This window comes from Oreochromis aureus, linkage group 14, assembly GCF_013358895.1.
Source record: "Oreochromis aureus strain Israel breed Guangdong linkage group 14, ZZ_aureus, whole genome shotgun sequence".
Classification (NCBI taxonomy): Eukaryota; Metazoa; Chordata; class Actinopteri; order Cichliformes; family Cichlidae; genus Oreochromis; species Oreochromis aureus.
This window is the reverse complement of record NC_052955.1, coordinates 32,779,825-32,806,808: the sequence shown is the minus strand read 5'-3', so window position 1 is coordinate 32,806,808 and position 26,984 is coordinate 32,779,825. Positions and strand designations below refer to the sequence as shown.

At 41.1% G+C, this 26,984-nt stretch overlaps 4 protein-coding genes across 4 annotated transcripts in view; 2 read left to right on the top strand and 2 right to left on the bottom strand.

Annotated features, from left to right (window-relative positions):
• LOC116321622 (gap junction delta-2 protein) overlaps nt 1-6,121 on the bottom strand; it is a 30,243-nt gene extending 24,122 nt beyond the window's left edge. Inside the window, exon 1 of the mRNA XM_031741520.2 lies at nt 5,099-6,121. Within this exon, the coding sequence (XP_031597380.1) occupies nt 5,099-5,169 (71 nt within the window). The 5' untranslated portion in view covers nt 5,170-6,121. The remainder of the gene's footprint in view (nt 1-5,098) is intronic.
• Nucleotides 6,122-9,229: 3,108 nt separating this feature from the next.
• On the bottom strand, nt 9,230-18,749 carry nop53 (NOP53 ribosome biogenesis factor). Its single transcript, XM_031741552.2, has 12 exons — nt 18,498-18,749; nt 18,030-18,106; nt 17,803-17,908; nt 15,693-15,895; nt 13,622-13,677; nt 12,971-13,066; nt 12,584-12,685; nt 12,299-12,469; nt 11,076-11,251; nt 10,392-10,458; nt 9,941-10,017; nt 9,230-9,825 (listed from the first exon to the last, which is right to left on the bottom strand). The coding sequence occupies exons 1-12, from the start codon at nt 18,701-18,703 to the stop codon at nt 9,765-9,767; spliced, it is 1,398 nt and encodes a 465-aa protein (XP_031597412.1). The 5' UTR covers nt 18,704-18,749; the 3' UTR covers nt 9,230-9,764.
• A 509-nt stretch (nt 18,750-19,258) lies between these two features.
• On the top strand, nt 19,259-22,008 carry LOC116321651 (histone H3.3A). The gene is made up of 4 exons (XM_031741557.2): nt 19,259-19,412; nt 20,490-20,633; nt 20,816-20,969; nt 21,081-22,008. Exons 2-4 carry the CDS (start codon nt 20,506-20,508, stop codon nt 21,207-21,209), a joined length of 411 nt encoding a protein of 136 aa, XP_031597417.1. The 5' UTR covers nt 19,259-19,412; nt 20,490-20,505; the 3' UTR covers nt 21,210-22,008.
• A 719-nt stretch (nt 22,009-22,727) lies between these two features.
• LOC116321652 (histone H3.3A) lies at nt 22,728-26,716 on the top strand. The gene is made up of 4 exons (XM_031741558.2): nt 22,728-22,940; nt 23,833-23,976; nt 24,332-24,485; nt 25,194-26,716. Exons 2-4 carry the CDS (start codon nt 23,849-23,851, stop codon nt 25,320-25,322), a joined length of 411 nt encoding a protein of 136 aa, XP_031597418.1. The 5' UTR covers nt 22,728-22,940; nt 23,833-23,848; the 3' UTR covers nt 25,323-26,716.
• Nucleotides 26,717-26,984: the final 268 nt, after the last annotated feature.

Below are 26,984 nucleotides of genomic sequence, written 5' to 3'. Positions count from 1 at the left end.
ATAAAAGTGAACATTAACTTCCTTAAAAGTGCTTTAAAAGTACAAACACCTACAGTTACAAACATCTGACTTGCACTTCCCCCTCTGGGTATTTTAAGGAGGATTCTCATTGCATCTTTGGATGCAACATGCACCTTCTGGATCTACTGATGAGCATTCCAGTAAAAGAGAACCCTCACAATGTACCCAGGAACCCACTGTTTAAATTTACCAATAGTTTCCTGTGGTTTGCTCAATCAAAAGCTTTACACACATCAATAAAACACATGAGGACTGATGAATTTTTGGTCCTATACAAGTTCACTGTTTTCGTAAGTCCACATATACACATGTTGATACCATACTTGAAACTAAACTGATTATCCAGAGAAGATATATACACACTTTATCAAGCAGGATTCTTTCTAGAACCTTAGATAAAATACTGGCTAGTGTGGTCGGCCTATAATCATCCAGTCAGCTCACTTTTCCAGCTTTGTCCTTAATAACTGGGAAAAGCAAAATACACAACGTTGAGTTTGGTATGGATCACAAAACCAGTGAAACAGAGTGCTAAAAGAGCTTAAACTAGCATTTTTTGGATGTGCTGCAGTAATGTGATCCATAATGCAGTAATGTAATGCTGTCTCCATAATGCTGCAAGATTATCTGCCCCAGAAACATCTTCAACCAAAAATCTGTGACTTTGTTACTCAGCATTGTCCTGGCTATAGAGTCATAATTTTTTCATTTAGATATAAAACGAATAGCATACTTATATCTGGAATTCCCAAGTTTCTTCTGTTCAAACTCTGGACCTTGTTTCCATGGCTGAAAGAGTATAGGGAGTATAAACATTAAGGATAACAAAACTATTGTTATTCTGTGTATATTTTATACTAATACACCAGCTGATCATCCAGTCTGACTTTATCACAGCATCATTTTTTTTTTGCCCCAAAGCACAGTCACACCCTGCTATTCTGTCTCTGACTATTGCTGTGCTGACATCAAATTTTGGAAAGGTAGTTAAGTTTTTCCAAGCCTTTTTTAAGTAACCATGTCTCTTGCAAACATAAAATGTCCCATTCTGCAAGCAAACTGTCCAACGATATGTCGAGCTTTATTCCCTGTTCCAAACGCAGGCCACCACAGTTGTGAGACAATACCCGAAGAGACATCATCATGCTAATATGTTAACACCAGGTGACACAATTATCTCCCCTGCTGGATGCACTGTTTGACCAGAGCCCCTTTAGGCCAGATTTCAGGATTGTACATTTCACTAATGTCATTACATTCAGCAGTAACCTTGAAAAAACTGAGCTTGCTGCATATATTGGCAATTTTCTGGTGGGTGACATCTCAATTAAGTTTCTCTTTAAGATACAGAGAACGCGTTTCTAGATCTGTGGCAAATTTAGTGGCGAGCACAATTACTAATTTAGTCTTCACAGTTTTTATAGTACTCACAGCTGCAGTACCAATGATAGATACAGTTCCAGGTCTCTTGTTGCGTCCAGTGGTTGCACATCCATTGCCGAACCTGAAGCAGTAGCAGCCCCAGCCAGCAAGTTAAACTGACACTTAAGAGCAGTCACATGGTGGTTGACTTCCACAGCGCCAGCCCAAACTTGCTCACAAACACCCACCTGAAGTGTGACTACATATTTCAAAGCACCCAAATCATTACACTGCTGGTCAATTTGCCGTAGTAAACAACAGACATAATCCCCATGTTCATCCATTTTTTAATTGGACAAGTTGCTAAAATGTCCTCCACTATGACTGAGATAAACAGCAATGTGTTTGAGATTTCCGATAAACAGACTGTGTATCTCATGATGAGTGAATAAATATCTGAGTCACTCCCACCAGAAGCAACGAAAATAAGCGGTCGGTTGGCAAGACTGCCTGAGAAAGGCAAAGCTGTTTATCAATCAGCTGGTCATTACACAGTCTGTCAGTATGTCAAACAATGTGAGAGTGGAGGACAAAGTAGTTCCAAAAACACTTCTACAGTAAACACAGACTGATGTCACCCAGTGTTTTCGGTTTGGGGTTGAAACTTTAAATTGCCTCTTTATATTCACATTGATGCCATCGTAGACACTATAAAAAATGGACATTGCTTCCAAATTACAAGAGTGGAAGTGCCTGAAACCTGAAACTTTCTCTCCACCAGATAGCAATATCTGTCTTTGCAAAAATGTCTATTGGGACATGGCTTTGTGTCTTGGGATTGGAATTCAAATGCTGATATAACAGCAGCCTTTAACCCACTTCTAACCTGTGCTCAATCCTAGGGCATCAAATACTGCCGTTCTGTCAAAGTCGCTGGGGTCTTGCACATATGCACAAGGTGTTCTTTGATGTCAGTGCCATTATGTAATAACTGCTGCAATGTTAGATGCCAACAAAAAAATGTTCCTGATTGAAAGAACAGGAAGGTGCATTTAAAGCCTTAGTTATACTTGGTTGCGGACAGCTGGAGACCTGACAGGCGAGTAGTCGTTCCTATACTAGTTTGAAATCCGCTGCCTGGCCGCATGCATAGTTGTGCATTGTAATGTAAATTCTTCGCAGACGAGTCCACGCAGCCACAAAAAACAGGCAGGCATGCAGACTCTCGCATGAACCCTCTCGCTAACTGTCTCATGATGACATTGACATCACTGGGACCCAAGCAGAGACTAGCAAACTCACAGAGAGAGAAAACATAATCCCCACTTTAGGCATTAGTGGTGACTGTCTATCAGAAGACTGGAGTTCATATTCTGAGTGGGAGCCCTCTTTTTGCTTACTGTTCACTTTTGCTTTTGTTAGCTTCAGGAACCAAAAGGGTTGGGTTTAGGAAAAGATCGCCATTAGGTCCTGCCACAGCATGAACTCTACATATTAAAAAACTAGTGCTAATGCAGGGGTGGGCAACTCCAGGCCTCAAGAGCCAGTGTCCTGCAGGTTTTAGATATCACCCTGGGTCAACACACCTGAATCAAATGATTAGTTCATTACCAGGCCTCTGGAGAACTTCAAGACATGTTGAGGAGGTAATTTAGCCATTTAAATCAGCTGTGTTGGATGAAGGACACATCTAAAACCTGCAGGACACCGGCCCTTGAGGCCTGGAGTTGGACACCCCTGTGCTAATGTGAAGTTATTGTGTTAAAAGGGGTTTTCCAGTTTCATCGTCAATTCACAATGTAAATTTCCTGCAGAAGTCTAAATCATACATAATGAGGCTTGCCCAAATTTCCATTAGTGGCATTTTGGTAGTTAAACCAAGCACACCACAACAAGGAGAAGGACCCCTTAGCTTGGATAGTGATGGTGGTGTATTCATGATAAAAATTTCTTTATTAAAAAAAGTACCACCTCAGTTTTATCAGAAAGATTTTGTTTTAACTTTTGTTGTCTGTAGATATGTGGGAACTTTTCAGGTGCTATAATTTGCAGACTTGCTATAAATATTGCCATAAGGGTATCGAGAGTGAGTGTACTCATTGAACCAGAGCAGATGCAACTTAAGTCAGAAAGGTCTGCTGGTGAGCCCATGTGAATGTTTGGCTATTTTCTTTTTGAACTTCTAATGGGCTCTTCCTGTGTTCTGAACATTTCAGCTGTCTGTAGAATAGATATAATCTGTGCAAAGATGATCTGAGCCTCTGGGTGTCCTGCTTGCTCTGCTTAGGTCATGACATGCAGCACCATCTCGTGACGAGACTCCTCTTGGCTTCCTACCAACGCCCTGCAGACTGAAGCCATGTGTCTGCTCGCTTGTCTGTGAATAAGCGCTCCCCGCTGCCTTCGCCTTCACTCGGTCTTTTTACTCTTTCTCCGTCATCTGCTTCGTGTCTCCCACATCTCGCACTCCGCTTGTCGGTTCTCCTCATCCCCGTTCTACTTCGTAACCAAGTTGTCTTGCTCTGCTTTTTGATTTGTTTAATTTTTACCCTTTTCTTTGACTGCCTCTGTAGATCTCATTGTTCTTTTTGAGAGTTTCTCCTTAGCTACCCTCTCTGTCTCTTCTCTTTCCCGCTCTTTCGCTGAGACCCCGCAGCCATTATGACTAGCCTAGATGATGAAGGACAGTGTGCTCCCAGGGTCTCATGAATGAGGGAAAGCAAATGCTGACAAACCGTGTATCATAACACCAAAGGAAACGACTCCGACCAGTCTGACTCTCAAAATCAAGCTTCAAGTCAACACGACAAACTTCACACTCAGTTTTGTAAGCAGAAGAAGACTCATCCAGAAAAAAAACAAACCCCACGCATCGTTTACTTTATAAACTGCCCAACATTCATTTGCTCAATAATTCAAGAGTACCACTAGCAAGGGTGAGTCAGTAGCTGGAGGGAATGGGTTTAAACTGCAAATTCAGATGGTTTCTCATGAACTTAAGTTGAACTTGCGGTTTCACAGATACCCTGAGAAGCCTTCATACTCAGGAATACGTCCTTTACTTGATGTTAAGACGTGCCTAATAATGTTTACAGAGCCAATGTGCCCCGGTAGCTAAAATGCTCATGAATAATTGCTCGTCCTGCGGCTGCTGAGAACGAGTTACTCAAACTAAGATGCAAGACATCTCGGCATGTTGGAGAATGCATAAATCATAACTGCTGTGATCGGCTGTGACTCGTGGATTTTTTTCTTTTTTTGGGGGGGGTGGGTAAAGATAAAGAAGATGACCTCATACTTGACAGAAAAAGACGAGGTGAAAAAAACTGTGGTAAATTGTCAACTGAGTCACGCTTGTGTAGCGTGCTGCCTTCTGAAACCAACTTGATGTTAAGACGAGGAGGAGGGCATCAGCGTGGAGAAGCACATGGCAAAAACTGGGAATGACAGAATTGTAAATGTTTTAGTCCTCTGTGTGGACAAATACCAGTCCTCATGGCTGCCTAACCCTCCCATCGTATCACTCAGACGGATTAAAGAAACTAACCCACCTACCCCCCACAACCTGCAACCCGTCACACTGGACCTGAATGTGAGCACCGAGGGACTCACAGTCAGCATGCACACACTTACTATACTGTAGAAACACATATAGATAAGGACACATGCACATAATTTCAATTAAAAGATAACATTCACGTCTTCAACAGCTTACCTTCCAATCATAGTAGAGTGCTGCTGCACAGCGGCCTCCAGGAGGCGCTCTAGGATGGTCCATTCTCCCATGGTTGGAGTCAGGAGGCATCCACTGGGCACAGAAAGTCAGGACTGACCCCACTTCAGGTGGGCTTCCCAGACAGCTGGGGTTCAAGTCCTTGTCTCTCAGTGTTCAAGTCCACTTGTTGGGTTGAGTTGAGGTAGGGAGTGGCTTCAGGTGGCTGGTTTGGTATAGAGAAGTCAGGAACCCCGGAGAAGCTCAGTGACACCTCATTGTAAACTCCCTGTCTTCTATTAAATGTGCTGTCCACCACGCTTTCCTCACACCACTAACTGCGACTCTGAACCGGTTGACTCCGCGTGTGCGATTCGCCTTTCATGCACTTCCTCACGTGAACGTGTCTTCCTTCTTCTCTCCTCTGGGCTACCCCGGCTCTGTTTACCTCCTAAAACAGCTGGTGTGTCATATGTTCTCACACCGACACTCGCACACACCTGCTCTGACAGAGACACGAGCCTCTCGTCTACTTCTGCTGACTTTTGCGGAGCGGCCGTAGTTTGTGCAAACAGACATCCATCACTCGCACACTAACACTCCGCCCTCGCACGCTCGTTCTTTGACAGCATCTTGTAGTAACTCCGGCCGGGCACAGGTCCATACACTCATGTGAGCCTGAGCACCCAAGGGTTTCTGCGTGTTCTCCTCTCCTCCATCCTCTTTCTCTGTCCACTCTTCAGGCTGTTTTTCGAGGGATTCCTTCTCCTCCTCTTCTCTGTTGCTCCTTCCTTCCCTCCTGCTTTGGTTCAGGCAGAGCAGCACTGTAGCATCGCACTCTTCCTCCTCCTTCCCTCTGCTAGAAACAGTGCCGGAGTCGCTGGGTTATCCAGTTCCTCCCTGCCTCTCTCTCTCTGTTTGTTTCTGTCAGCGTGCTTTACGAGAGGCAGCGCTCCTTTCCTTTCTTCCCTTCATCTTGTTTTTTTCCTTCCCATTTGGTTTCTCTCTGTTTGCGCCCTCCACCTGCCTCCGTCTCTCTCCCTCTGTCTCTCTGAGCCAGTAGGCAGCCAGACCGAGCGTGTGTCTAGAGGATTAGAGCGAGGAATCATCTCTCTGCTCCTCCCCCCTCTGGCTCCCTCTCACTCACTCTCCATCACCGTGTTTATCCCCCCCCCCCCCACCTCCCCATCATACCACACAAACATTTTTTCACTCTTCCACCACACACGATTTTCTCCTGCATTTACATTTTTGTCATCCATTGTGTTCTCGTGTCTGTGCAGTGATACCTACTGTACACTGCAGACGGAGACATTAGAGGCAGTGTCACGCCGAGGCTATGCAAGGATACTGAGGCGACACAGGGGAAGTGTGTGACAGAGAACACGATGGAAGCGCTCCGTGTGTGTGTTTGTGTGTGTGTGAGATACTCGCTCTCACTCAAACACACCATCAGTAATCATGCGAGAAAATCACGCATGACCAAACATCTAGGTGTTTTCATTATCAGTGATTCTTCCCGTTGTTGCTCTTTTTTTTTTTAATGAATGCATTAATCATCATTAAATGTCACATCGTAGAGAAAAAAGCCCCACAGAGCAGATGTTGCAAAGAGGCACTGTAGTAGTCTGTTTCATGATCTACGGTGATAAATGATAATTCGGATATTATGTAATATGCTGCTAGTAAGGCTTTTAAATACTACCTGGACAATAGTCTACAAGAGATATACATTAGATATATTTTGCAGTGGTAATATAAATATTAATGTGATATAAATATTAGTCAGTAATGAGGAACTGATGGGTATATTGGCTGAATATCAGTATTTGCAAATAAGATGTCACATCTTGCTGTTACCTTCAATATTTTTATTACATCCATTTTCCACAGGCTTAATGAAAAAATGAAAATGAAAAAAAGAAAAATTGTGTTTTTAAGCACTTTTAAAGATGATAGAAAGCCAGAAAAAAAACAAAATCAAAACAAAAGGTGTTGATATTTCACATTCAGGGCATCCCTACTCAGTGTTACAGAAAAAATATGAGTCCTGAATCTAGCACAAATGATAGGGTCCTCCTTTTTGTTCTAACAACCCCACATTTACTTTGCAATGACATTAAAAACAAAAAGTTAAAAATATTTGACTTTTTAAAAAATGTTTAATATCAAAATCTTTGACTTTCAACTCCTCAGGACACTTTGTCATTTCCTGTAGTTTCAGAGACAGTGCTGAAAATTGAAGCCAATGTCGAAGTGGCAAAAACTGTAGTTCCTCAAGGCGCTATGCTCCCATAAACTTGATTAAAAGGTATATTTACATTATGGTACAAAAAGCAATATGTTTCTATGGCTAGTTTTCCCTTCAGATTAAGTGAGTACTGGGACTGAAAACACCTGGATTCAAAGATTGATAGATGTGGACTTCGATCCATATATTTTATGTGAATTAGGAGCGCGTCTGTGTTGATTTGATAGGTGCTCTGACACACAGATTGTACATTCTAAACATTAATGATTCATCAACTATAAAAAAAAAAAACTTATACGATTTTTCAGCACTGCTTCCTTGTCTGAATTGTATCTTGTTTTGGGGTCATTCTGGGATCTTTATGTCCCTGTATCCTGCATGACAGAGCTCAGTGCGTCCACGTGCCTCTGCGTGTGCTGCGTGTACGCAAGGAGGGGGACAAGGTGAGACAGGCAGGAGGACACTAGGCCGCCCCCCCCCCACAAAAAAAGAACGGAAAAAAGAGCATGAGAGAGAGAGGGGGATGGAAAAAAATGCCTGTCACTTTGCAGCAAACAATCCTGAGATCACTTGACAACATTGACTTACACACACATATACACACTGGCATCTCCATGCAGTGCAGCTGAGTGTTTTAGAGGCTTCCACTGTTACTCGCTGGCTCTGCAGACCGGAGTAGTAATCTATTCTGAAGGAGGTAATGAGTGACTGCGCACACACGTAATCCCTCCTACTCCTCATGCCAACACAATCTGGCAGCACCATGTCTCACACGTGAAGAGAGGAGGACAAACGGGAGGGGTGCAAACAACTTGGCTGCAGTTGGTCACTGGCATGAGTGCAGGAGAAAACACTAATATCCTTATATGGCAATGTGCGCCCTTTTATTTTGACTAAAACAATTAGTTTGGAAACAAAGTTTTTTTTCCTTTGTCACCGAGCTAACGCTGATTAGCCTCTGTTTATAACACTGTAACTGACGGTATGTTTATATGCAGTTGATGATAGCGTTGTGGAGCTGCAGGCCTCACCATAGGCCTGATTTATCAAATCTCAGTTCTCCAGAGCAGTCATCCTCCATGGAGTCCTACAGATTTGGTGTTGCACGTCAAAATGCTTCAATCTTTTGATACAAAGCCCACAAAGTACTTAAGAGAAAAAAAAAAGAAAAATTCACAAAAATATCTGTACAACAAATTATTTGATAAAATTACTTCTGGCCCAGTATCTCGTATGTGTTGTCCAGTAAAAACTTTAAATATAGAACAAAGGGTTGGAGACGGGCTGTGGCTTTATGAGTCACCAGGTTAATTCATCAGCAGGTAATTTGGCGTCATCACCATTAATAAGTGCTCAAACGAGCATAGTCCAGGATCAGGTGCACACTTTGTCTTGAGAGGGAGGGACAGCTCAACTGACTAGCATGCATGTGGTTGGGAGCCCTTTTGTGGACACTGAAGGTAAAGACTACAATTTCACACTGATTAACAGATAAGAAGCTTTGGAGCAACTCCAGGGACAATGGGGCTCAGGGGACGGGGCGTGGGTGTCTGTGTGCGCGTGCAGGTCCTTGTTCACGCCAGTGGGACACCGAAGGCAATTATGGTTTTAAGCCAGCGGGATGGAATCAATTATCACATGCCAACTTCCTCAAGCCCATCTGTTTGTTTTTTAAACCCAATATAAAAAAAAAAAAAATGCATTAATCTACTTCAGTTAAGCTCAGCTTAATCAACTAATGTTACTGAGGATTTTAAAAAGGCATACTGTTTCTATTGTGTACTCTTAACTGCTGCATATTGTTATATAATGTGGGCATCCTAGCATCTAAAGCAGAGTGTGTATCAACTGTTTGTGAAAACGGATTAAATGATGGCATCTCATTTGAGCAGCCTCTATGATGGACTTCTGTAATCAATATATAAAACAAAGAAGCAGAGAATATACTAAAATATTTAGGTGTGTGAAGATGGCATAATCTTGAGAAACAATGAGCTGACATATTGTCATTACCACTGCAGGGTTTAACACTTCATGTGCCTGCTCAAGTTTACTCGTATATGAGCAGCGTAGTGACACACTGACAGCTGGACTCGGCCGTTTACTACAAACCCTTTGATTGTGCCCTAATAGGCATGACATTATGTAACACAAACACACAATAATACAGTAATCTGTATTTAACTGAAAGAAATTATACAAACACTGCATGGCAGATGCACTACAGGAAACAATCAAAACTCATATCCGGCACTCTTGGTCAGAGTTTATATATCACTTTTGCAGGTGACATCAGTCTGAAAGGGCCCAGCAGGCCCTCAGCAGTCATATCGTATATACACAGTTCCATTATTCTGCACTGGTGGTTTAAAAGTTGCCCAGCTTCTTGCGCTCAGTCCCGTGGTGCGTAGGTCGGCATCAACTAATCTCCTTGAAAGCCCTCTTCTCCACATACTTCACCTTGAGTCTTCTCTTGAACCTAGGAGGGGGGGGGGGGGTGGAAACTCATGTTATTCACTATGCACCTTATGAATTCACACATCACTCTGGGCCTTTGATTAGATGTTATGTAAGAGCGAAGCAGAGGTCCTTACTTGGCTCTTTCTCTGGGTTCAATAAGGTTTCTCTTCTGCAGACTCTTGAAGCGGTCCATGAGCACGCTGCCCTCTGGCTGTGGAGTTGCAACATTACACAAAGAGAAAAGTCAAAACAAAGCCATGTGACACAAATGTCACGCTGCTCTCACTGGATATGCAATTCCCACGTGCATCATAAAATCCTATTCTCATCACAAAGACCGATTTAAGTATTATTCAAAGACATAATTGGGGGAGATAAGAGGGAAGAACTGGGAATTTTCCACCAGCAATTACATCAAATGAAACTAATGATCCCTGTGGGGAAAGAGTCAGCACAGTATGAGAGAATGGGATAAAGCTTTGAACAGTGCAGAGTGCTGAAGATAATACAGCAGCCAAATTAGCCAAAACCCATTACAGATAAACTGTGTCCTTGCTCATGGAGGTCAAAGTGCTTCTGAAGTACCTTGAGTTGTCGCAGGGAGCCAGCTAGCTCGTCGCTCAACTGAACCTCCATGTCCTGAGGCTGGAACCTGTGAAGAAATATATAAAGCTAACATTAAAGACGTGGAGAGAAAAGGCTATTTACAGCCAAAAATGACCACTCAGTGACCCTGATTTAATCCCAACCACCCACCTCTTTTTCACCACTGTGGAAATAAGTACATCTCCCAAACAGTTGGGAAAATCCTTGCTTTGACTGTTACCAGATGACTTGTCATGCTAGTTTTGTTCAGTTAAAAACAATATTTTGATTTCATAGCCAACAGAAATAGCAGCCATTACTAGAGAGTGCACTGAAGCTGTTGTCCATGTACAACTTTACAGCAGAGAATTACAATTCTTTCCCCATTAGCAGCTGTGACTGAAGGAGAAAAAACACACAATGACTCTTTATTGTTCTTTTAAGTGTTCAAACTTCCCTTGTCATAATCAGATTTTTTTTTTTTTTTTTTTTTTTAGATTTCACAACAACAGCTGTCAAAGAAAAAGAAATAATCAAACTTTAACAAAATAAAAAAAAAATAAAAAATCTGTAATCACAATTTAAACCCATTTTGCACCTCAGACTGTATGAAAGTCAAAATTCTGGAGTGCGCAAGTATGAGTGTGGAAAAAAACAAAAAACAAAAACATGTTAGGGCTTTACTTGAGTTTGCCGAGTCGCCTGGGCTGAGCTTTCTGGGCCTCCTCCTTGGCCTTGCGTCGTTTCTGTCTGACCTGGGTCTTCTCTTCCTGCTGTTTGATCGAGGTCTTTATGGAGCGAAGCTGGAAGAGCTGCTGTTGCTGCTCAGTCTGTCGCCTCTCTGCCAACCGCTGCTGCTCCTATATTAGGGTTCAAAAGAGCCATCAGTGGACTGTTACATACACACATTTTTATTCCCTTCAGATTTCAGGTTAACCATTTACAAGTGTTGAAGTCATCAGATCAAGTTGGAGCCATTTGTTCTGACTCTTCTTTAGGCTGCCTATTTAGGGGGTCACCACAGCAGATCACCTGCCTCTCACTCCTTCCTCTGTCACACCGCCCCTCTGCATAGTCATCTTTATCAAATCCATGAATCTCTGGTCATCCTTTGTCCAATGTATCCACTATCCCTCCTCTGTACATGTCCAAACCATCTCTGCCTTGCCTCTCTAACTTTGGCTCCAAATTGCTCAACCTGAGCTGCCCTCTGATGTACTTACGTCCAACCCATCTGTTCTGACTGGTGTGTTTATATCAAGTACTGTTATACTGTTTAAGAGATACTGTATACTTTATAAAAATGATTAATTTGGAGTCTTAGGCAGTGAGATAAATGTTTAAAATGTGAGTGGAATGATAATATGGGTATTAGGAGGTGAGCTTGTTAGACTAACTTTAAAACTTCAGTTTCCATTAGTTTTTTTCTACTCTTGGCCCTGTATGGTTTCAGGGAGAGCAGATATTGCCAGCTGTGTCCGTGAGTGCAGAAGTCCCACCCACCTACTGTTTAAACCTTCTCTCTGATGGGGGCTCTAACTGAACTAAAAATTCTTACACAGACATCAATGTATCCTCCTGTGAAAAATCTTAATACAGTAAAATGCAATTAATGAGTTTTCAGTGGAACTTTTTGGCTTTTCACTGTAGGCACACATTCATCAGCCCAATAGTGACTCCATTAGGTGCCCTTAATAAGCCATGAGAGTGAGGATGTATACAGAAGTACCACCCAAGTGGAATGAAGCAGTCATTAACAAACCCATCCTTTACCTACAGTGGCAAATCAAATGTGCTGTGAAAATGCTCACTGCACTTTGGGTTCAGTGCAATCTTTTTGAAATATATAAAAACTTATGTCAGGTTCACTGTAATTTGGGATATTTTAAAACTTCTTGTAGCCGTACCTTCATTTTTTCTGCCTTCTCTCTCTTTCTCTGTCTTTCAGTCTTCTTGTCGGCCACTGCGATGGCTCCCACTGCCACTTCCTCCCCATCCTCTTTCGGAGCATCTTCTTTTTCTTCCTCCTCTTCACTCTCCTCTACCAAGCCTTCTACCTGCTCACGGAGGATCGTCTCCTGAAAACCACAATAACACACAATAGAATTGGAAAAAAGCCAAAGACACATTCATCAGCAGCACCAAAAACAAAGTGAAAGATGAAGGAGAGCTACAGGAATCGTCAGCTGTACCTCTGTAGCTGTGTCTTCTTTGTTGTAAGCCAGCTGTCTCTCTATTTTGTCTTCTACCTTCTTCTTTTTCACCTCTACCTCATGGGCTTCCCTGAGCAATTCCTGCATTCAGAGGAGAAAGATGAACATTTGTTAATTACCAGCTTCAGCTTTCTAATAATCTAAGTCAGTGGTTGTTAGACTGGGGCCATAGTTTCAAAGTCACCTTGCTCTAAATACTGTTTCCATTCAAAAATTTGCCTACATAAAAGTTACCATGTTTATTGTTTGCACCAAAGAGCACTCAACTGTTAATTTCATATATGTAACACTTTAATCTTTTTCTGCAATTACATTTCAATATGTAGGATCAGTAACTACACCTAAAGATGCAGGTTTTTAATTTACCTGGTGGGAGAAAAAGTCTGGGTTGTAGGACCCTCCCGGAGCGATCACCTCTACAGCTGGGAGCACAGACGGCTTCTCGTTCAGCTTCTCTGGACGCTGAAATATCAAAACACCACACTTTAACAAAATCAAACACATACATCACACATACATCACACACACACACACTGATTCGAATCAATTAAACCAGCCCTCCCTCTATCTTACATGTAAGGGTTCTGAAAAGTTACACCCCGTGCCAAACAGTTATCCCTCCCCCCCCAGAAAACACTGCTGTAGTCAAGTTACACAATTATTTATCTACATTGCCATGTAACACACTGTCATGATGTCAAACCAGCATCTCTGCACACAATGAATGAATGGGCAGCTTCCTCTAATACAACCTTAATACGTTCTGTAATTATATGAAAGAGTGAATACATGCGTCCATGCATATCTATGCAAATTAACACCAAGCTGATGGGATCAACCTCATGACAGTATGAACGTTATCAGCAGGTGTCCCAGGATTCTGTCAAAACAAACTCTTTGTACATATCATGAGAAAAATGTTTTTATTTACACTGAACTATGTAAACCTATTTTAACCCTTTCAAAATAAGGGCACTTCAGACAGCATGATTAATCTTAGTCAACTGTTATTCTCACCTTGACAAGTTTCTTGCGCGTCTGTTGAAGATACCAGGGTTCGCCTAAATCTTTGGCTGTAATTGAAATAAGGGGAAAAAAAGTTTTTATACACAACATTTCAATAAAATGCGTCAAAACTACCATATTTTCTAAATTAACTGCAGATATTAGGAAAATCAAGCCAGATCCCTGTGCCAGTCTTGCAAGTTGTCAACACAGCTGCAGGGAAAACAGCTGTTAGACAGCAAAGCAGCATGTCAAAGTATTCCTCCACCTCAGCTGGAACATTTGCTTTGGCTGACCTAAACTGGAATTCCATAATATATGTACAATAACACTGGCATACTGCAATCAACTCTAAACAAGCCAGCACTAAAACCTACAGCTTCCTCTTCTGGGTTCCCCTAATCACATCAGCTGGTATGGACAAACGTTCTGTGCCACAGAAATCTTTAAATGAGCATTCACCCACACTGTGCCCATATCATTTCAGGTCTTTTTTTTTTTTTTTTTTTTTATAAACAGAGCTTATCCTTCACATATAAACTACCACAATGTAACAAGATACAGATATCCACAGTTCTGCATGAACCCCGAGTCTCTGAGCCACGTAAAAGTGTTAAATCACTGCTGAATCCGTCAGAGATCAATGAAGTGCTCTGCCACCTTTACCCCTGAAGCTACTAACAACTTAGAGCTGGGCGATAGAACGATAACGATATGGATTGCGAAATAACTTTTTCTCGATAGAAAAATTAAACTATTGCGATAGACCTCATCTCTCTTGTCCTCTTAAAAAAAAGAAAACAAGAACAACCAATCCAAATTAAGTAGCGCAGAGCCGAACCAATCACAGCCGCAGCGTCACGTCACGTGACTTGTTACGTACAGCACAAGCGCCAAGGCGCACATGTGTATTTGTTTTTGCAGCCGTGCAGCCCGGGTAATGAAGGAAATGAGTTTGCCGACTAGAGAAAAATCAACCGAGAGCGTGAGCGAAGGTTACCGAAGAAAAAACAGATGATGGTTCCAATGCTGGAGAGCTTGTCGAACGGAAGGGCCACAGAAGTTCCGTAGTGTGAAGGTATTTCGGCTATTTCAAGTCTGACAAAAAAAACAGTAGCGCGCACTGTAAATTGTGCCGAAAGCAAGTCTGGAAATACAATAAAGCGGTGCATGCTCAATCTCTGACTGAAAGCGCTAATTCGTCATTCGGCTTTTAACAGTTACTTTAGTCTGACAAAACTGTTTGAAAAGCTAAGCTATACAACAAGGAGAGATTGAGAATTTCCTTTTAGTTCTCAGTTTATTTGATATTGACAAAAGTTAGTCAATTTTGTCTGTTCTTCTGTAAAACAAACTAAGATTTATTTTTAGAATTAATATTTTGTTTCTAAGTGGAATTGACAATTTAATAGTCTGTTTTGTTTGTTCTATTTTGAAACTTAAACGCTTTAGCGGCTGCCTTTTGTGTAGTTTGCAATATTTGCCTTTATTTAGCTGAAACTGAAGTCTCATGTTCCTTAAGTACATCTACCCTGTTGAACTTATTATGGGAAATAAATATTTTAATTAAAATAAGCTGCTAATTATTTCACATTTTACTTGTGAGCAACGGCACATTTAAATCTTACAAATATAGTTATTTGGCTTATATCGTGATATATATCGTTATCGCCTGAAATGAAAAAATATATCGTGATATGAAAAAATCTTATATCGCCCAGCTCTATAACAACTTCTAGAAAATTATAGAACCCAGTGAACCATCAAAACATGTCAGGTGGATCTCGTGCTGTAGATGTGAGTAGAAGCAAGAAACACAAATAGAACTGACAGTAACTGCATCACTGGCTGCACCACTGCGAGAAAATCTCAACCAAAAGACTTTTTTTTTTTTTTTTTTTAAATCTCAGAGTAAACAGTAGGTATACTTTGATATGTATAAGATGTATCCTCAGTTCCCAGATGACTGTTCACACAACAATCAGCTGAGCTCCATGTTAGTCTTCACATTCCCAAGAAGGAAATACTGGGAGCGCAAGGATGGGATCATCATTGGATGTACATAAATGAACACAAAACTCACTCTCTTGTCCCCAAATGTCATAAAAATCTCTCTCTGGGTTGTTGTTGGCCTCCGTTTCTGTTTTTTTGCTGGTCCTGTCGACAACGGGTCTGTTCAGCAGACGCTTCTTGCTCCGTGGGACCACGCCTTTGGCTGCCAGCTTCTCCGCTCTCTCGGCAGCGCGACGAAGTTTCTTGGCATTTGGCTTCTGGTAGGCCAGCACACTAGTGGGGGGGTGGAAGAGGAAGCAGAAGAGATGATTATTTGATTACATGCGGAAGAAGGATGCAAAAGAAATGGAAGTGTTAGAGCAGAATCTCCTCTCCTGGTGTGTTTTTATATCCTCAGATCCCAGGACACTGTTCACATAACAGCCTCCTGATCTCCTGTGAGCCGTCTTCACATTCCCATGAAGGAAATACTGGGAGCGCAAGGATGAGATCATCACAGGACACACACAGTCCTCCTCCACATTAAGCTAAATAAATATTCTTGATAAATATAATATTCTTAAAATATAAGTTATGTTCCAGATGCACTACAAACATATCCAGATATAGCTCTTTATTTAAGATCAATGTATTTTTCAACATTGACTTTTGATAAGAATTTGATAGAAAATCCATTTTTGTCACACTCATGCAATAAAGATGCAAAAAATGTATATAGAATAAATATTTGTTTGTCACACTTAAATATTTCAGATCAAACAAATGTAAAATTAAACAAAGATAACATAAAATGCAGTTTCCAAATGAAGGTGTTTATTATTAAGGGAGAAAAAATCCAAACCTACATGGTCCTGCGTGAAAAAGTGATTGCCTCCTTAACCTAATAACCGTTTGGGTCACCCTTAGCAGCAACAACTGCAATCAAGTGTTGGGGATAACTGGAATTTTGGCCCACTCATCTTTGCACACTTGTAACTGAGCCACGGGGGGGTTGGAGCATCAATTGCCTTTCTAAGATCATGCCACAGCATCTCAATCGGGTTCCAGCCAGGACTTTGACTAGGCCAATCCAAAGTTGTCTTTTTGTTTTCCTTAAGCCATTCAGAGGTGAAGTCGTCAGTCCACAGAGTATTTTCCCAAAAGTCTTGGAGATCATCAAAATGTTTTCTTGCAAAACTGAGACCAGCCTTTATGTTCCTTTTGCTCAGCAGTGGTTTTCGTCTTGGAACTCTGCCATGCAGGCCATTTTTGCCCAGTCTCTTTCTTATGGTGGAGTCATTGACACTGACTGTAACTGAGGCAGGTGAGGCCTGCAGTTCTTTGGATGTTGTTCTGGAGTTTCTTGTGACCTCTTGGATGAGTCATTGCTGCGCTCTTGACCAGGCACTCCTGTGAAGGTTCACCATGGTTCCATGTTTTTGCCATTTGTGGATAATGACTCTCAATGTGGTTTGCTGGAGTCCCACAGCTTTAGAAGTGGCTTTATAAAATTTTCCAGACTGACAGATCTCAATTACTTTGTCATTTGTTCCTGAATTTCCTTGGATCCTTGGCATGATGTCTTTCAAAGATCTTTTGGTCTACGCCACAAGCAGGTCCTATGTCAATGATTTCTTGATTGAGAATAGGTGTGGCAGTAATCAGGCCGGGGTGTGGCTAAAGAAATTGAACTCAGCTTTGCAAAGATGTAATACACCAATTTATGTTACAAAAGGAGGGGACAATCACTTTTTCACATAGGACCATGTAGGTTTGGAATTTTTTTCCCCCTTAATAATTAACACCTTCATTTAAAAACTGGAATTTGTTCATGTGCATCATCTTTGTCAAATGTTCACATCATCAAACAAATTTAAATATTAAAGTGTGACAAACATACTAAAAACAAAAAACAGGAAATCAGACAATTTAAAGCTGTGCATCATCTTCTGTGACAGAGTTAGGTCTAACCATATAACAGATTCAGGGGGTCGCACAGAGTGAGTAGGACTATATGCAGCTGCCAAGACCTTGATCCCAAGGCTCTTTGCGGTGTGTCTTCCCTGACGCTCCCACACTTACTTGTCTACTATGCACTACTGTGCCACCTAATAAAGGCAAAAATGCACCCCCCCCCAAAAAAAAAAATTACTGTTGAACGACAACAGATTCAAGGATCAGAAGAGACTAGGATTACTGACTCTTTAGGCGGTGCAACACGGGAGTCATGCTGAAGGATCAGGTCTATCCTCAGAGGACGCGATGATTTCCCTTTCCTCTTCTTTCCTTTGACTGGTTCTGCAGCTTCTTCTCACAGAAGAAATAAAATTTCTAATTTACCAACTTGTTCAGGTGCATTTTTTAAACAAAATAATATAAATGAGAGGACAGAAATAAAGTGCTTTAGATGCCAGGAAAACAAGTTTACCTTTCTCTTCAACTTTTTTCGGCTGTCCAACATCCAAAAAGAACAAACTGTCATCTGATTTCTCAGACAGCAGACCCCTGAAATCCAAAAAGATGCCATTATGTCATACGTATACAGTAAACTTTCACATTTCAAGACCACAAACCAACACGTCTGTTTATTTTTGCCCGACAGCAGGTTTGAAACTGTATCAACTCATTACAAACCATGAGAGTGACAAAAAGTCCCACGCATACACACACGACAGAAAAGCAACTTCATCCTAGTAATGTTTAAACGGAGATGTTCTGATATCATGATTATTATCAACTGAAAGGTAAACATAGCACATTTTTATATCCCCACTATAAACCTGGGGGTAAAGGTGAGCAGAAATACTAGTATTAGATATAATAGTTGAGAATTTCTGTTTTTAACTTTATACTTAAAACATAAATTTTTAACACGTCTCACTGGCTGCTAACTCACCCCGTGGTCCTCTCTTGATGCCTGACGTCTTCTAGAAACTCCTCTACGTCCTGTACGTCGCTGTATTTGTTCCAGTTCTTCTTCTTATTCTTGTTCACACGCTTTCTCCGACTGCTGACCAGGTCTGTAGGGCCTACTTTGGGGTTTAAAGTTAAAAAACCTGGCTGTGAGACCGCCACGCGCTTCAACCTCCTGGCAGCCGCCATGTTGGAAAAAACACAAGCGCGTTTCTTCTTCTTTTGTATGCCGGAACCACAGTGTTGGCGCCACCAGCCGGACTGGCAGAGTAAATTCTATTAAATTGCTTTTATAACTAACTTAATGAAAAAGTAGTTTTGCTTTTCACTGCATAGTTTACAAGATTAAGATGAGATTTATTTGTATATTGTACAAACTCACCATATTGTAGGACCTTCTCTTAAGTAAAACATATATATATTTATATTTGTATATATTAGGAATTTAATTATACTGTTTTTATTTTTTTATTTTGAGAAAAAAAATATAAATTAAACAGCAAATATAGCTCTAAAGGGCTGGGAGACTGAGTATCACTCTTTCTGCAATGACTCTTGAATGCTGATGGTGCTTCAGCCTCCCTTTTCCTGTAATGGGCGTTTGGTTTAAACACTTCTCTAATAATTACTTTAACCAACAAAGAGGTCAAAAACCAGCTTGGGGAAAAACTTGTTGCGGGACGTTGCTGGTGAGGGTGATGATGCAGTTGTTTATCATGTTGCAGCATGTGTGAAATATGTTTGTCACAGTTGCATCATGGGAAACGTGTCTCCTCTTGCTTTCATATGTTCTTTTTTCTTTTTTTTCCTCCCTGCATTTTATTGCGAGAACAACGCTTAAGAGTCTCAAGAATACATTCCCAGTTTTAGGCGGCAATCTTTGACCAAGTTTTCAAAGGTGAGTATCACTATTTGAATAAAACTCCACTCTATCTTTTAATGTCAAGTTAGTTTGGAAATGATGTGTTTTTTCGTTTATTTTCGACGAAAACGCAGGGCACTCGAGCTATTATCTGCCTGCTCGGGGAGAGAGGGACCTAAAAAGCACTTGTGATCCGGTCGAATTTGACTCGGAAATGCGCCTAAAGTGAGGGGTCATCTGACACAATAATTATCATCAATCGATCCCCTGACATGTCTAGTGTCGTCCTCAAAAAGTATATTCCACTTTCACGCCGCGGTTTTTATATTCTTCCGTCGTTTTTATCGTCACCCTCTTCGTTTGGTACAACGATTTTTCCTTCCCGTTTACATTCTTCAAGCCAACCAGCCAGCCATCATCTTCGGTGCGCTAGATTGCCTTTACGAAGCCGCCGGGGTGGGCGGGGTGGACTGGTTTTCCTTTAAAATAGCTCATTCTGAATGAAAAACACTGGACTTGTGAGCAAGCGGAGAGCCCAATATGAAGAAACGAACGAACCCACGTTCAGTGCGCAAGGGGCGAGGTTTGTCTGGGAAACCCCGTGCCGTGAGTGGTTGGCATGTTGATTACGTCCCGCCCCAGAGGCGCTTATCCAGCATGTGATTGGGTTATCTGATAAAGAGCTCAGTTATGATTGGGTGCCTATGCTGCCTATTACTGGTTTTTTTGTGTGTGTGTTTTTTTACAGCAATTGCATAAGCCACCTCGGGTATTTAAAAAAACAAAACAAAACTCAGGCTCCTGTGGAAGAGTGGAGTCTGTCATGTTGATGTTAACTTCTTCCAAATCATTTTAAATACAATACGAAAGTTAATTTTCATTCTTTACAGCCTGTACACATATTTTATTCTGAGCCAAACTTTCCACAAGTGAAAAAAGAAACCCTGTCTGTTGATCATCTAACAAATATGAAACTACATTAACATGCAGTCACTTTTTTTTAATTATTGCTGTAACGAAAAAGATTGTTGTAGATATGGGAAAAAGTATCCGTATTTATTATTAATGTTGTTATTATTTTTATTAATGCAGCCTTTTACTTGTTTTCTTCAGGTGATCTGTAGTAGCCATGGCCCGTACCAAGCAGACTGCCCGTAAGTCCACTGGAGGTAAAGCTCCACGTAAGCAGCTGGCCACCAAGGCTGCTCGCAAGAGCGCCCCTTCCACTGGTGGTGTCAAGAAGCCCCATCGCTACAGGTGAGAGGTCACCTAGCTCTCCTGGAAAGTATAGTATAATGTAAACTTCATGTGCTTGAAAAGAGCAGGCATCTGCTGTTAGTCAGTCTTCTTAATTAGGGGCCCCTGTTGTATTGTTGCACATTCTCACTCTAAGATAAGACTGACTCACTGCCAGTTTAATTTCCACCTCTGCACTTCAGGCCGGGTACTGTGGCCCTGCGTGAGATCCGTCGTTATCAGAAGTCCACTGAGCTGCTGATCCGCAAGCTGCCCTTCCAGCGTCTGGTGAGGGAAATTGCCCAGGACTTCAAGACTGACCTGCGTTTCCAGAGCGCAGCCATCGGAGCTCTGCAGGTCAGTAGCTCTCACTGATTAAATTTTTTTTTTTTAAAAAGCAAAAAAACATGCTATTTTTCATCTATTCACTAAAATGCCTCTAATGTTTAATTTTTCTGCCACCTGCAGGAGGCCAGCGAGGCTTATCTGGTGGGTCTGTTTGAGGACACCAATCTGTGCGCCATCCATGCCAAGCGTGTCACCATCATGCCCAAAGACATCCAGCTGGCACGTCGCATCCGCGGAGAGCGTGCTTAAAACATTTTGATTTATTATACTCTGTCCTCTCGTCCCTTCGCCACTCATTTCTCCTTTTCCTTCCTCTATACTTAGTAGTTTGGTTTGAGGTTCTCTATATATATCATGATTGTGATAACCGTAAATGTGTGATCATGTCTTCTTTGGTGCTACCGGTAGCAGATTTTTCTTAGCGGTATCTTCATGTGCTTTGAAATCACATTCATCAGTTCTAATTAGTGAGCCACAGGAATACCTTGTGACCTCCATGAATAAGATGCTTTTGCGAACCAAGAATAGTGTATGATCTGAACATGGGAATAGAAATTAGCGTTAAGGTTGAGTTTCATCTTCAGACAGACACACATTGATATAATGAGTCTTCTGAGTTTCTTTAAAAAAAAAAATCAACAAAAAAACAAGTAGAAATTTGTTGTAAAAGTAGTAAGTTTTCTTTTGCTTTTTTTTTCTTTTTTTTTTTACAATATGGTGTATTTCTACTGTTGCTGTTTGATGTATCAAAATTCAAAAGATCAATTCTGGTTGTCAATTGGAAATGTCATTGTGCTATGATGACACTGCATGGTTTGACAGATGATGAGCGGCATATATGTAGCAGACCTTTGTTGATCATATTTTAATTTTCAGCCACGTTATCATGTCCAGGTAATATTATGACTTTTTGTTCCTCTCTCAGGTTGATATGGTAACCTTTTTTTTCTACTGTGTTCTTGATTTATGTTTCAGTCATTTTTAAGAGCAAAATATTTGTACTCCAGAATTCACATACAAACATAATAAACAGATTCTTGTGGTTAAATGAGCTGTTTAAGTGATTTTTATCTTGAAGCAAAGTCCCCCAGTTGTGTATTTTTGACATACATATATAAAAATTAACCTAGTAAGATTCAGTTCAGTTGTATTTATATAACACCAAATCACAATAACAGTTGCTTCAAGGTGCTTTATATTGTAAGGTAAATACCCTAAAATAATAGAGAGGAAAAAAGAGGACCATTTATAAGCAATTACTTGGTGACAGTAGGTAGGAAAAACTTCCTTTTAACAGGGGTTGAAAAAAGAAACTCACTCCAGGGACAGGGATAACTTTACTTACTTTTTTATTGTAAATTCATAAAACAGCAATAGTTAGCAAAAATACTATTGAAAATGTTGGAAGAACTACTCCAAAGTTCTTGTAATTTTTTTTTTTTTTTTAAATTAGTCCTTATAAAACCAAATAACAGCATTTCGGATATGAGACATTTTGATAGTAGGAAAAGCACAGCTGGAAATTAAAGTCCGGTTTTATATTATATTTGTTACGCCAGCATTTTCCAGACTGCTGCGAAAAAGCACTTAAAAACAACCTTTGAACTGTCACTGCATGAAGCCAACTTCTAAATGTCTTTCAGTTTGACCCAAATGTTAATACTTTAATTCGATAATAAAGAAGTAAAGGCACTCAAAGGCAGCGCGGGCACTTCCGTATTCTACATTAAGCTTTACCGACATTTAAAAGCCCTACATGTTCGATTAAAAAAAAAAAAAAACCCGTCAAACTAACTCCCCAGTTCCGGGCAGCACCTGTCACGGTAACCACAGAAATGTTATAAACGCCGTTGCATTGTGGGACACATGATTGACGCGGCGGCCATTTTCCCGCTGGACGCTGCTTCCCATTGTGGATACGAAGAAGAAAATACAGACAAGCGACACATTTCTCTCCACTTCTCTTCACTTTCCCTCTAGGTAAGCGTCTCGAAACGTGTCACCTGGTTCGTGGCTGAACTTTGTATTTTTCAGTTGTATTATTTACCATTTACAAGCTCGTTTGAGGGAGAAAAAACAGTGTTTTCGTCGTGTGAGAAAATAAGACACACGGCTGTCGAAGCGACGGTGAAATGCAGTCCTCTCTGCAGCCGTTCAGATGAGCGGAAATTCTGGTTCAAATTATGCGCCGGTTCAGCTCGGTTCTACGCAGCCGTCAGGGGTCGTTCAGCATTCCTGTGTTCACCTATGAGTTCCTTAACATGTACTCTCTCTGGTTTTTTCATTTTCCGATTCGCTGGAGCGTCAGAGAGTTGGAAAATTGAAGTTGTTTATGTGCTACTCGCTTGCTCTTCTGCCCTGGGTCTTTATCCCGTTTGCGCATCAAACCGCCGCCATCATCAGAGCGAGGTGGGCGGACCTAGTACAGTGGAAGGTAGCTGGAGAGCCCGCCCATTTTAGTTTCTGTACCCTGGTTGGCTCATGGTTATATTTTTAGCTTTGCCAGCCAATCATGTAGTCGTTCAACTTTGATTGACGTATGTCTGGCTGATCGTCAACGGGAAATGTCTTGTGTGTTTATTTACTAGAAAAGTTGAGTAAATCCAAGTTGTCTTCTCCAACCTACTAGCTGCGATAGCTGTGATTAAATAATTGCCTCATTTTAAATTGACATTATTGAGCATATTCGACACAGCAGTAGCATTACATCAATGCTGTTGCTGTAATAACACAAAATAACACAAAATGCAATTAAAGGTTTTCCTGTTATCATATTTTAATTATTGGAGCCTTTCAAGCAAGAAAAAGAAGGCATGCAAAAAAATTCTCCTATAAAATGTCAAATTCAACCTTTTTATTCACTCTTTTTCAGGTGATCTGTAGTAGCCATGGCCCGTACCAAGCAGACTGCCCGTAAGTCCACTGGAGGTAAAGCTCCACGTAAGCAGCTGGCCACCAAGGCTGCTCGCAAGAGTGCCCCTTCCACTGGTGGTGTCAAGAAGCCCCATCGCTACAGGTGAGGCAGGCAAAAACTAACTTGCAGAACTTTTTCTTTCCGTTTTAGGCCAGGAAGATTATCGCAGGTTATCTGTTTTGTAATTAGAGGGACACATGTCTTTTTTCCAGTTAGAGATCTAAAAACAAGAGAGACCTAGCCAAATGTGTGCGTGTATTATATATGTATATATAGGAAAAGTTTAAACAGAGACGTAATTTCTTTTTTCAGTTTACTGTAAGGGTTTTGTGTTATTGTGTTTTCTTCAGGATATCACTGATGTCTCTCCTCTTCTAAATGTGTTTATTGTTGCATATGCACAGTGTAAGTAAAAGCCAAGTTTAAAGTAAGTTTAATTTCCACCTCTGCACTTCAGGCCGGGTACTGTGGCCCTGCGTGAGATCCGTCGTTATCAGAAGTCCACTGAGCTGCTGATCCGCAAGCTCCCCTTCCAGCGTCTGGTGAGGGAAATTGCCCAGGATTTCAAGACTGACCTGCGTTTCCAGAGCGCAGCCATCGGAGCTCTGCAGGTCAGTATGAAATGGGGCTTTCAGGAGGAGTATCCCTCTAAAAAAAAAATTCTCAGCTAGCTTCAGCGATTTCCTGCCCACACACGACTTTGGATAAGGTGTCTGTGCCTGACTGTTTCCACCTGAAACAGCCTGACTGCTCGCAGGGTTAGCTTCTAAAGCTGGCCAGACACTGTGCTGGTTTGAATAAATGTGTGTGATGTGTTAACTCACACAATATGTTGATATATAATCGGGGTCAGAACCTGCAGCCTCTGTGCTCACACTGTGCAGATCCATCATCCTGCCACCATGTGAAGCTCAGGGTTCTTGAAGCTGTGTGTTCAGTGTTGACACAACAAGAGAGAGGCGTCATTACTTTATGCATTTTTTTTTTTTTAAACACTGCCGTCTTATTTTGCCTTTTTTGTGCTAAAAATGTGATTTGAACCGACATTGCTAGAGTGAATTTTACAAACTGTTGTGCTCCTAAAATTTACATCTAGATTGTATGTCAGGTGTGCTGAAGACTTAATACAGTGTACACACACACATATCTCTAGTATGTAGTTTAAACAAAAAAAAGCTCTCTGCGCAATTTTGTTCAAGATTTTTGTTGCAAAATAAATGATGAACTCCAAAACTGTAATAAATATACCAAATTCAAGTGATCATTGAAGTGATTGTTTCAGCTCTGCTGACAACTGTTGCATTTCCTCTTTTCTGCAGGAGGCCAGCGAGGCCTATCTGGTGGGTCTGTTTGAGGACACCAATCTGTGCGCCATCCATGCCAAGCGTGTCACCATCATGCCCAAAGACATCCAGCTGGCACGTCGCATCCGTGGAGAGCGTGCTTAAACGCTCTCGTTCTCCCTCTTGGTCTTTCTCCTCCTCACCTCTTCCTGTCCTTCCTTCACCTTTCTGCCTCTCCATCCCTCTGCCCCTCACCCGCCGTCCCTCCCTCCCTCCCTGTGTTAGTAGTGTGTAGAGGAAAACTGATTATATTATAATTAAAGTGTATAGTCGTGTTTTTCTTAGTGCTCTTGGCAGCAGACTTCTAGGGTACTCTCTTTTTGTGCATGTACCAAATCTTTGGTGATGAGATCTCCTCAAGCACACATATCCTGGTTTGCACTGTTTCTAACAGGCTCTGTGAGAGAGTGGGTAACATGGATAAAGTGAGGAGAGAAACAGACTAGAACAATGCAAACGTGGGAGGGACAAGCAGGAGGACAGGATGGCTGTTTTTTTTCTGCTGGGGGGACTCTGGTCTCCTTTCTGCAGCAGGGTGCTAGAAGAACTTGCCGGGTCCTCTCGTCCTGCTTCCTGTCCTGCCAGCCTCCGCTCAGCAGCAGTTTGTTTCTGCTCCGGAGAGCTGAGCCTGGACTTGGTGTCCTGTGTGTCTGCGTGAGTGTTGGCTCTGATCACCACAGCAAATTGTATACAGTCTATCAGCATCTTGGGGAAGTAGTTCTATGATTACTATACGGCTCATTGCTGTTATTCATTGTGTTGAGTTTTGTCTTTCCAAATAAGTCTCACACTTGTGATTTTTTTTTTTTTTTTTTTTTTTTTTTTTTTAATTTTATTTTTGAAACTATTTGACACAAAGTTGGGGGGATGAAACAGATTCAAACAAAACAAATACAAAAAGCAGATTTGAAATATTTTTTTCTACTGAAATGTGATGCTACTGACTCTCAATGACACCAAAGTTTGATCCTCTTCTACACGCTCTTATAGAGTTTAACCTCATCTGTCTGTTTGTTGTGTTCAAATTGGGTTCTTCTAATTATTTAAATCCAAAGCTTATGAGCTCAAATGGTGTCAGAGATACTTTTTTAGCAGTGGCATGTTTTTTAATACCAAGACCTTTTTATAGCAAAGGCTCATCAAGGTTTGTAACATTCTGTAAAACCAAAAGTTCTCAAAGTGTAAAAATGATTTTTTTAAGAAAAATAAAACAACTGATTAAAATGTGAAGGATATTCTGAATCAGCGTTTAATGACTAATAATAGTCATTTTTTCTGTATACGTCCCCCCTGTACTTTTATTTTCTTCACTCTGGATCAATTGATCATCCGTATACCGCTTCTCAGGTTGACTTGTCACCCCTTTTAACTTAAATTTGTTTTTTTTGCTTTATTTGAGTTTCTTTTTTTTAAATGTTGAAGATAATGTTTCAATTAAACAATGTTTGTAATTTCCAGATTTGTCATATAAGGTGGTAATAAATGGATGTTACACACACTCTTCTGTGTCTGTGCTGCATAAATAAATGCTCTCAGGTGGATTGGTTATACCTGTTAAAGAAAGACCACTGTTCATTTACCAATAACCTTTTACAACAGTTTAGCAGCATTACAAAAAAGAAGTCTAAAATATAGTAAGAATTTAGATTTCAGTTCAGTCTACATGTAAATGGTTGCTGACCTGCATAACTTTCGTTTCTGTAGCAGCAATAAATAGCTAGAGTTGGCGCTGTAAGGATCCTGTTTATTGTGAAGAGTACTTTGTGC